Below are 10,971 nucleotides of genomic sequence, written 5' to 3' on the forward strand. Positions count from 1 at the left end.
ACTTGTAATTTAGATATTACATAACTACTATATTAAATGGTAACAAAGATCTTTTTTCTCTTAATTTTGAGTTTCTTTTCAGATTAACCCTGGTTGGACACGTCTTCTCTTTTTCACTTGATTCGTGTGGTGATTTTCTTGTGTGCAGTTCTGGTGGCCTTATAGATTTTTGGTTGCCCCTTTGCTTTGGTGTATGATGTGCTTATTTTCCGTCGAGGTGGATGTAGCATTTTCAGTGAACCGCTTTGACCAGCAGGCAATTGGTTTTGCCCCACTAGCTCTTACCGCTCCCTCGATTTCCTCCCCGTAATCCTTTCTTCCCCTCCGGCCCGAGCTCCCCCCCATGGCTGCCAGCAGATCTTTGCCCCAGGGCCGCCGCCCTCTTCCCTCCCCCTGGCCACGTCCAGTGCCGTCACCTCCTCCTCTCCCGTTTCCGCACCACCGTGGAGCTCGGCCACGCCCCTACGCGCACACCCACGAAGACCTAGCCACGCCCTGGGCGGCGCATGAGGAGGACACGCCTCCTAGCGCGACGAGGCCCGTCGAGGGAGGCTCCGCCAGGACATCTTCGTCGAGCTCGAGGAGGTGGGTCATGGGGAGGGCTCCGCCAGGATGCCGTACATTCCGCCACTCCACCACGAGCTCTTGGAGCCGCTGCCGAGAGAAGAAACATCGGTGGCCGCGCAGCAGGTGTCGAGAGCATCGCCTAGCGGTGGAAAGATCAGGTAGAGGGCTGCCGTCAGTCCGTGCTGTTGCGCCATGGAGCAAGTTGCTGGCCGCTCATTGCTCTGTGTGCTCACTGTGCCCTAATTAGCCGGTATCCATGAAAGAGAGATGCAATCCTTGTTCTTCCCAATCACCACTTAAAAGCTTTGCTGTGGACAGTACGCCCTCCATAACAATCCAATTTTGTTTACTTCAGTCGCTTTTGGTTTTCACTCCATTCAATATAAAGGTACACATCCGCCAGGAAATTAAATATTGAGGAAGATGTTTAGGATACAGAAAATAGCATGGATTTTCAAGGTAAAACACATCTCAAGCTGATGTTTTATTTGTCCTTGCACTAATTTAACAACGATTAGTCATTGCCGCTGTTGAATTAGAGCAGCTCCAGAGTTGAGGCTGCGCGGGCTTGTGGCGACTCGATCTGCGTCGACCGCCTATTTCTGTTTTGGAATAGTAAAGCGGAGATGATGCTAGGCAAGTTCATTCTTACCATGGTTCTTGACTATTTTTTCTTCATCTTACCTGTGTTTATCCTTCTTTGTGTTGAAGGTCCATGTTAGTAGAGACTATATGTGTTGATAACCTGTAAGAATTCAGAGAATTTAGAGGACAAGTTCCCTTTCATCTATGGTTTTCTTGAACTTTATTTTTATTCTGCAGTGGAGATGGTTCCTGGAAGAGATCGAAGCAATTGGATGTGGTATTGGAGAGACCAGACCTCTGGGAGGATTCAGTTTTGGCCAGGAAGGTTAGTCGTGAGTAAGGTGAGATCATGGCCAAGATTAAGTCAGTGAACCAATTCGAGCAGGAATTTATGGAGCACATTGACGTGTTGAGGCATGCACATGGAGAGGGTGATAATGAACTCGAGACGGTGAATATTTATATCCATTGCTCATTTTCATAATTACATATGACATAGCTCCAAATGCAATTACACTGACCTTTACTGAAACACTTCGTGCAGCAAATTAGCTCCTTGTTTTATCCGCTGGTTAACTGCCTTGTGCAGGTATACATGAAAGCATTAGCCGATATGAGAAGAGATATAAAGGAGAAGGAACTGAATGCATTGCTTTCAGGAGATCGTGACCCTTACCCTTGCTTCATTGAGGTATATTTGTGGCATTATCTTAAGAAATTTAAGTGAAGAGCTCACTATATAACTATTTTGCAATAGCCGGAGAAAGGTAATGAAGAACTTGGAAGCCTGTATGACTGGAAGTTTGTTTTCCTCCTCTATTATTAAGGGACTTTTCTGTTGTTAAATTTTTCGAATGTCCCAGATTTTCTGAAAAGAAGTTGGACCATGATCTATTGATTTTCTCCATCCTAGATAGGATAATCCTGCAACCTTTGCATTACGGAAGGTGATGATGCTCTGCCTCTGGATTTTTGTGGAGTAACTTCAAATTTATATCGAGTATATTACATATGCTTCACAAAATGAGCTCGAGTAAAACAGATCATGGGAGTCCCCCAAAAAAAAGTTTTCACCTTACATTGTTCAGTGCATGCCGTAGAAAAAGTAACAAATCTGACATATGTTCAAGATTCTTAATTGCTTTGTTTATTTTTTTAAAATCAATTGCATTTGCTTAGACCAGCTCGCTATTTACCTGAAAGTAAGATGTATCATACTTCTTACTCTAATAGTTTATTCAGCAAAGTTAAAACCAACACAACCAATCCCCTAGCGCAGCGAAGCACATCAACCCGGATTACGCCTACAAAGGTCTTGCGAGGATTGGAGAAGCAACTTGCCCTGTATTTACCAGACTGAATCAGGAATATGGGGATTACACTTCAACCAGAAGCATGTACGCATCCACACCTTTTGAATAGGTTCTTTTCCTTCTTTCTGTTGTTATTTCCGCTTCTTCGTTTTCAGTATTGTAGCAAGTTTTTTTGTTTGAATCATTCTCTCTCTCTCTCTCTCTCTCTCTCTTTGCAAATGCCAAAATTTTGGCTTTTTCAATAACATATCCATCATATAAAATGGTGCAGCCAACTTTCTCTTACAATGGCTATCTATTCATACACATATAAAGCTATCTAGATTGTAATATGGTGAAATATAATCAGTTTGATTTCTGAGACGCAATATATGGATTTCGTTGCAAGATCCCTGCCAATTTTCTGCCTACACCTCCAAAAATTATCCTCAATATAAGAGTAATTGTCACACATATGTAAGATCAGTAGAATCTGTTGTTCACTATTTCCAAAAGGCTGAGGGAAGTTGATTCTTAGTCTCTTAGATGACACTTGCCAAACATACGTCATCTCTGAATTTATCTCCTTATAAAATTCTCCTAGGCTAGATTGTGATCCTTCTACGTCGTTTGAACACATTTACTCCAATCTAGATATATAATACCTCCAACTTAATACTTTAAATCAATATTTATTGTCCTCTCTAAAATATTCTTACTTCCGTGTTGTGGGTTCATGTTTTATCATAGAGTTCAAGGAATATTTGATTTATTTATTTTCTTCATCACCAGCAATACTTCCTCCTTAGGTTATTCAAAACATACACACTTTCCAATAATTCATTTCGCGGTGGTTTCTCACTATAGGTCAAAGCACACAATTTACTTCTGGCCCCATTCTCTCCTCTAACCCTCACTCTTTCCTCTCACGGTCAAAATGCAATATCTTACAGCGGGTAAATCTCCTCTAATTCTCTTCAGATCTGGAGATAGTTCAGTGACAAGATAGGGGCCTCATGTTTGCCAAACCCAAAAATAGAATTGTGGCCACCAGACATTCTTCTGTAGATACATACTATCTGAAAGAGGTGCAGGACTTCTTTATTTTCTCTGAATTTTTTGGCGCCTGATGTTTGCTAAACTCAAGTCATTCACCCAATTGTACTCAATTTGATTCTATATCGAAATTTTATTTGGCTCCTTAGAACTTTGGCTAATATTTTTTCCTTGGTTCTGTAACAAAGGTTAGCAAGTTTACTGTTGGGTACTATGTTGGCATTGAGAAGACCTGTCAAGCAAAATATTTGATCAATCTTATTTATTTACCATGCAAATTAACTTGAATCTGGTGATCCAAATCCTCACCTGTAGAAGAATAGTGAACCCCAAATCCTTAATACATGGCTATGTTATTTATTTTGTTCAGAGAAGTAGGAAATATGTGTACCGAAATATATTCCTAAAGAAAGTAGTTTACATTAAAAATCAAGGTTCCACTAGAACCAAAGGCAGTAGAAAAAAAATCTAAAACACACGTTCGAGGATATGCTTATTTTCCCAGACCCAACCATGTGTGGGCGAAAACTGCATACACCTGCTGAATATTCTTAAATTCCTTGGAAGTTAATCCATATGTGTTCGTGTGTTGGTTTTGATCAGTATTTCCTTGGACACCGAAGCATACATAGATTCCATTGCGGTGCTCCGTTTTCGTGCTGATCATAGGTAATAATATATTTTCAGAGACATGCTAAGCATAGGTTACGTATTGTCAGTAACATATTGTTAGTATTTTTTGTATGCAAGTTCTCTGCCAGGAAGAAAAGCATGTAGTCCAGGTGGACTTTTTTTATTGTTGTATGAATTTTCATGATGCCTTTCCTGAAGTTCATTTTAGATGGGTATACTCATCAGATAATTTGGATTGTTCGTTTCTTATGACAGGCGAGCTATGTCACGTCATCGCAATGTTCACCGGAGCTGTTTCACACAAACTGCTTAGAAGGTTCTCAGGGTACAGTTGATGCAGCGACTCTGCAAATTGAGCAAGCAGCATGGGGCATGCGTATCTCATCTCTCCTCAGCAGAGAATAGCTCTTCATGTTCAGTATTCTTGAATTCTTTATGTGCTACAAAATAAATGGCCAATCCATTTGTACCGTGTCAATTGAGTCTATGTCCAGAAGTTCATAATGTTGTGTGTTGTGTTCAGCTCATATTCTTCTTTTAAGAATTGTTCAGCTCATTAGAACTAACAAAGTGAAGGCACAATAAAATTGATCTTTTAAAGCCCAATTTGATCCCTTCTATGCCGATAGTTACTTTTGATGCCTAGAAATAAATCATATAATTTGTCACGTGGAGCGTGTAGTCCAGGTGGACTTTTTTTTTATTGTTGTATGAATTTTCATGATGCCTTTCCTGAAGTTCATTTTAGATGGGTATACTCATCAGATAATTTGGATTGTTCGTTTCTTATGACAGGCGAGCTATGTCACGTCATCGCAATGTTCACCGGAGCTGTTTCACACAAACTGCTTAGAAGGTTCTCAGGTACAGTTGATGTAGTGACTCTGCAAATTGAGCAAGCAGCATGGGGCATGCGTATCTCATCTCTCTTCAGCAGAGAATAGCTCTTCATGTTCAGTATTCTTGAATTCTTTATGTGCTACAAAATAAATGGCCAATCCATTTGTACCGTGTCAATTGAGTCTATGTCCAGAACTTCATAATGTTGTGTGTTGTGTTCAGCTCATATTCTTCTTTTAAGAATTGTTCAGCTCATTAGAACAAACAAAGTGAAGGCATAATAAAATTGATCTTTTAAAGCCCAATTTGATCCCTTCTATGCCCATAGTTACTTTTGATGCCTATAAGTAAATCATATAATTTGTCATGTGGAGCGTTATGTTTTACCCGAGCTTTCCTCCGCAGTTGTTTTCCTAGCTGAACCTGACATTTATTTTGCAACTCTATTAGCATGTGCATGTATCTTCAGAAACATGTACATATTTTTATACGCTTGAAACTATAAAAACTAGAGTTTTCCTACTTCGCTTTGATCAGCACCAACCTTTCATTCTGTTGCATACACTGGTAGCAATTTACACCAGGGAGTGGATAGATAAGGAGTTACAGCTCTTAAATGGACACTTGCCTCAGTTTACTTCAGCTAATGGATACTTGCCTAATTTTTTTCACACACCTCCATCCGCACCACAATTACAATTTAAAAAGACTCGCATGCAAGCAAATAAAAGTTTTTTTGCTAGACAGACTCAATCCGTTAAGAGACGCTCGCAACTTCATTTTTGAAACATACATGAATATTAGCCCACAGCTAAATGACAATCTGTACAGATTCACATTCAAGCAAACAAAACTACTAGCTGAATATTCAGTTATCATACAAAAACAAGACGACAAAATGACTGTGTTTTAAAAAATTGAAGCACGTGCAACTTCACATGTGCAAAAATATTAACTGCATTATCCAGATATAGCAGAAGCCCGCAGTTTATTTACTCAAGACTTAATATCAACTTCAAATACAGAGAATTCCGGTATATGCACTATGAGATATTGTTGCCAACTATCTTAGAGCATATTGTTTGAACACCAAAAAAAACCACAATTAATTCAAGAGCCTTTTAAATTCATACTATAACACATTGGCGCGGCGTGCCGCCGCGCCCATCCACTGCTAGTACTTCTTATTTACAAACTGAATGTTGATATTGTCATAAGTTCAGTTCATCGATCATTGCGCGACCCATGATTTTCTTCTGTATATGATTCTCTGAACAAACGGGGGCGGTTAGTAATGCCAAGAGAAGAATCACTTGGCGGAGGAATAAAGATAACCCTTTTGAAGCTCATATAATTTCTATCCATACAGTGATATATATGATCGCTCTATGTTTATCAAGTTCTGTGGTTGATTCTTGCATGTTATTTGCCATACATTATCTTCTGTGCTTCCGTTTCAAAAGTTGTTATTACTGAATTTGGGATGCCAATGAAACATAAATACATAATAGTAGTTCTTTTTTTATTTGACCTTCTGATATTTATCTCATGTTAATCACTCGCTATTGTACTAAACTTCAATTTTTTTTAGTAAACTGAACCTAATCAGTACAATGCCTCCAGTATTATTTTCTTCACGATATTTCTAACCCGGTGAAAATGCATATTTGAAACTCTCGTGGCCAAACTCATGATATGGATTTTAGGTACCATCAGGATATGGATCTCGGGTACCATCAGGATATGCATTTTCCTGCGCAGATGCCATTCACTTCAGGGTGCAGCCCAGCCACCCCAACACGTGGGAAGAGAAGTAAGCTACTGAATCCTATTGAGGCCTATATGAATCAAGCTCCTTTACTTGCACATGCTGCAACTGCTAGCTTGTATATCCTTGAGCAACTGTTAGCTGTACACACCAGACGGTTGAGAGGACAAATTGGATACAGGCGACCAATGCGCTTCAGGGTCGTAGCATCTACTCCGGCACGAGGTCACGCGGGTGCGGTGTTGGCTGGTGGTGGACAAAGAACTCGGGAGGAGGGGTGCTGGCCTGAGGAACGACAGGACCCGCTGGGGCGCCGCGATATATATATGTTTGCAATCAGTTGGCCGAATAGCCGAATGCCAGAAAGCAGAGGAACAACGGCATGGACAAGAGAGGGGATTATGAGCTATCAACTGTTTTCGATAGAGTGTGACTATTCTACTCAGTAAAAAGAAATGTACATAATATAAATATCTTTAATTCATTTCTTCATTGCTCATTTTTCCTTTTCAATGTCTAATATTGATCGTAGTGCATATCTTATGGATAAATATTAATTTAAAATATATTTTAGTTTTGCGGATCACAAGTTGACAAAAGACGACGGTTCACAAATGATCAAAGCACATAGCCCTTGATGTCATTATGTCGAGACTTCCTATATAGCTATTGTTGAAGGATCAAAATATAATATCTAGAAAATCCGTGGTACCACAGTCAAATTCAGTTAGGAACATCAATCGAGTTTGCAACAAAATTTGAGACAAGTTTAAATTGCATAGAGTCGGTAAACCACATGGACAAGTCTACGTCATTATAAGCATGCAGCTGAGAGCCTTCCAAGATCATCTTCTTAAGATTAATCATGTTCATCATGAATAGTAGAAAATGTGACCATCTTCATCTATGATGGCATAGAGGAGAAGTGTCATCACGTGTCATATTCACCGGGACGTTTGAGTCCTTATTTTCCCGATGCAACGCAAGGGCATTTTTACCAGTTAAGAGTAAAACTCTTAAAGTCAATACTACTTAAAAAAGAAATGCAAAGACAATGAAATGAAGGAAAAGATGACTTTCTAAATATTCAGACTCTTTATCCGTGAGCCCAGGTGGAGCTCATCGGTATATATCATTACTCTAGTTGTTTTATAGGTTCAACTTTGTTAGCCTGAATGGTAAAACATCGTTGCATCTACAGCTTAATTATCGTTAGTGGTTCGTATTTTCCCATTAGAGGACATTTTGACTACAGAAGTCATGAAGTAAGTGAAACATACTGCAGAAACACTCTTAAGCAAACCCACTCGAACGTCCTTCGAAAGTTCAGCAACGTTTTCAAGTCTACTGCATTTCTCAAGCTCCTACATAAGGAAGTGGATATATAAGACACTCTTACGTATTAGCTGAAGACGGGAGATAGGCATAAGAACCAGAAATAATCAAATTCAACTATATATTTGATTCCATGTCCATTATTAATAAAACCACAATAACTATTGACGGTAGCATGAATCAAAAAGGACGATCATGAGCATATACTTCTCCACTTTCAAAACTACCTTCAGAGACACATATATGGCTATGCATTATCATTTGAAGAAAGGAGTTGTTTCTTTTTATATATCTCTAATGCATGTATTTGTGCAAAAACAAATCTGCTAATATTCATGTAAGGACAACAGCAGAATATGTTATGCCATTAGAACACACTTGTACTCTACTTAAAGCGTTTGTTCTTACAGGTATTCTATGATTTCGTGTGTATTTTACAATGGATTGCATTTCAAGCTTGTAGAACCACCAGCCTATAACGTCCCTGTAAAATAACAGCCCCACACACCAAAAGTGCTTATAAGAATAATGTTAATGTAGTGCTCCTTGTAATGTCTTCTTGTGTTTCATTTATGCTAGCAAACAGTAAGCAAGCTTCTCTGTGACCTCTATCAGGAAACAAAAGACAACATATATATTGCAGCATGCCATCTCTATAGCAACTAAGCAGGGAGATGCCGAATAAAAAAAACTAAGGAGAGAACAGGTCAACAACACACATATAAAACTGGAAGAAACATAAGTATATCCCCCATAGAAGATTTCTTTTCACTCCTTGGTCCTAAAGTAGGTTAGTTAGTTTGCTTCTCTGAAACCACAGATGCGGAGAAACATAAATCCAAGTAAATGCTAAATTCTAATTCCTGTTTGCAATATGAACATCATACATTGCTATCCAAAATAAATTATTCACAACATTGAGTATATCTTAGTGATTACTATGTCATTTTAATGGATCTAAGCACTTAATTTCTGACACAATGAAGGTAAGAGAACTGATTACAATTGTCCACCTAGGAAGTTGTTTGAGCAAAGCAAATATGAAGGAAAAAAGAGCAGAGCTCGATCAGGGAAACAACCATCTAAAATCTGTAGATGTATAAATTTGTTCACAGTCTGGAAAAGTATAATAAACAGACCTAGCTTGAACTGTATATTATTTAATAAATGATCATAAATCAGCATATTTTACAAATAAATGTAATCATGGTGTAGAGTATGCATGATTACATTTACATTGAGAGTTCATGCTTCAACACAACAATTCGAAAGAACATAGGTACAGTGGTGGCAAACTTAATATAATCTTTTCTTTATGCTTGCAGATGTTCGAACAACCATTTTTATAAACTCTTATTTCCAATAAATAATTAAAAGGGGTGAAGGGGCAAAACACACAGGTGCGCACTAAGTCTTCAAATAACCTTTCCCTTAAATTTGTAGTAGCCTTTGTTGTTCAATTCAGTAGTGGTAACTAATAAAAATGCAACGACGAACATAACTCACACTTTCTTGTATAACTCATCAAAACAGGCAACTATACTCCAAACAAAGAGAGAAGTTTTCTAAAAATTATAGTTAGTTAACAACAGTGTTAAGTAGTAAATGGATCAAGGTTGACACTATAATATCAATTACTTGCAAGGAAAAAAGAAGACATTGTAACAATGTTGTAATGCCCCAAGTGAATTATCACCTATCCTTTCGTTTTCTCGGGAAATAAATAGCCATACGATAAATAGTGATGGAGCTTTCTATTCAGCTTCCTTTGAAAAAATGAAGAAAGAAGACTCTGACTACTCAATGGAAATCAAATAGTTCTGAAAAATAAGTACCTACATCCATCCTGGAAATGATGTGATGATGACTCAGTTTCCGTAACACGGCTCTGATGCCAATGAGTACAACATGAAGTTTAGCTCAGTTCTCGCATTGGAATTACTTCAGCCAAAAGACACCAGTTCAGAAAAATTATCAGAGAACTCGCTAGCTTCCAACATAAACCACTAATAAGTTCACACCCCCAACATTCGTTATGAGAAAAAGTTTCAGCATAAGCCACAAATACATAGCAAAACAATGACCTGGACCTTTTGATCTCCTTCGTGCGAGATGTATCCAGAAAATAAAAAATACAACATTATTAGTTAGCCGGATGCACAACAATAGATATATCAGAACCATTGGCATGGCGCTTAACATGCACAATATTGTATAGCTGAGACTAAAAACCTAAATTTTACATTCAGATGAATATAATAAGCCACACACATGCACAATTTCATATATGAGTCTTGACTCACTTGTTTGAGATATGCATAGGTAAGATCAAGCTGAAAAAACTCGAATTGAATCATACATCCAACGGGTGTGAGTGAGAATTTTGCTTGCCCAAAAATTACCAACAAGAAGGTAAGCACCATTAAATTTTAAGAAAATCCAAAACCAAGAGCTCACTTTGGTAGAACAGGGTCTAATATATTACTACCCATGAATATAAAAAACCAGAAGTCCTGCACAGAGCTTATCGGGCGTCAGGCCAAGACAATAATAATTCGATCTAAAAGATAGAAATACTTTCTAGCGTGCCTTCTTTTTAGACATGTATGTGAGCTCATTTTTTGCATAGCAGGGTCCAAAATATACTACCCATGAGTTGATAAATCGAAATTCATGCACATAGCTTATCATTACACCCCTAACACTATGTTGAGATACAATCATGTGTCTCCACAATTTTTCATTAGTTTGGCTGTAATGGATACTAAATCTACTTTCCATATTTCTGGTGGCTGTGGGCTACTACTACTAACAACGCCATTGCTAGAATGGCTTGACGAAAGTAGCTGGCAAACTGAAATAACACACGGAAGCATCATTCAGCAGGACATACAT

The 10,971-nt window shown here is 38.4% G+C and overlaps 1 protein-coding gene across 35 annotated transcripts; it reads left to right on the top strand.

Annotated features, from left to right (window-relative positions):
• Window positions 1-236: 236 nt before the first annotated feature.
• On the top strand, window positions 237-7,240 carry LOC127295645 (peptide chain release factor PrfB2, chloroplastic). Of its 35 annotated transcripts, none has more exons than XR_011743672.1 (9): window positions 238-1,026; window positions 1,112-1,203; window positions 1,390-1,919; window positions 2,016-2,099; window positions 2,427-2,574; window positions 4,104-4,169; window positions 4,389-4,997; window positions 6,680-6,786; window positions 6,896-7,240. XR_011743672.1 is itself a non-coding variant. In XM_071819230.1 (9 exons), the coding sequence occupies exons 4-9, from the start codon at window positions 1,797-1,799 to the stop codon at window positions 4,466-4,468; spliced, it is 432 nt and encodes a 143-aa protein (XP_071675331.1). In that variant the 5' UTR covers window positions 239-1,026; window positions 1,112-1,203; window positions 1,390-1,603; window positions 1,697-1,796; the 3' UTR covers window positions 4,469-4,655. The 35 variants fall into 35 exon arrangements, 5 of the variants coding, with proteins under 5 accessions (XP_071675331.1, XP_071675329.1, XP_071675330.1 ...); XR_011743670.1 differs by having other exon boundaries at window positions 2,432-2,574; XR_011743674.1 differs by having other exon boundaries at window positions 1,390-1,843; window positions 2,432-2,574.
• The last annotated feature ends 3,731 nt before the right edge of the window (window positions 7,241-10,971 follow it).

This window comes from Lolium perenne, chromosome 4, assembly GCF_019359855.2.
Source record: "Lolium perenne isolate Kyuss_39 chromosome 4, Kyuss_2.0, whole genome shotgun sequence".
NCBI lineage: Eukaryota > Viridiplantae > Streptophyta > Magnoliopsida > Poales > Poaceae > Lolium > Lolium perenne.

Excerpts from the sequence above, each read along its gene's own strand:
- LOC127295645 (XM_051325610.2), top strand. The coding sequence starts at position 1,502 with ATGGCCAAGATTAAGTCAGTGAACCAATTCGAGCAGGAATTTATGGAG. Across the intron at positions 1,844-2,426 it reads CTTACCCTTGCTTCATTGAG|CGCAGCGAAGCACATCAACC; the intron begins GTATATTTGTGG and ends CCAATCCCCTAG. Across the intron at positions 2,550-4,388 it reads TACACTTCAACCAGAAGCAT|GCGAGCTATGTCACGTCATC; the intron begins GTACGCATCCAC and ends TTCTTATGACAG.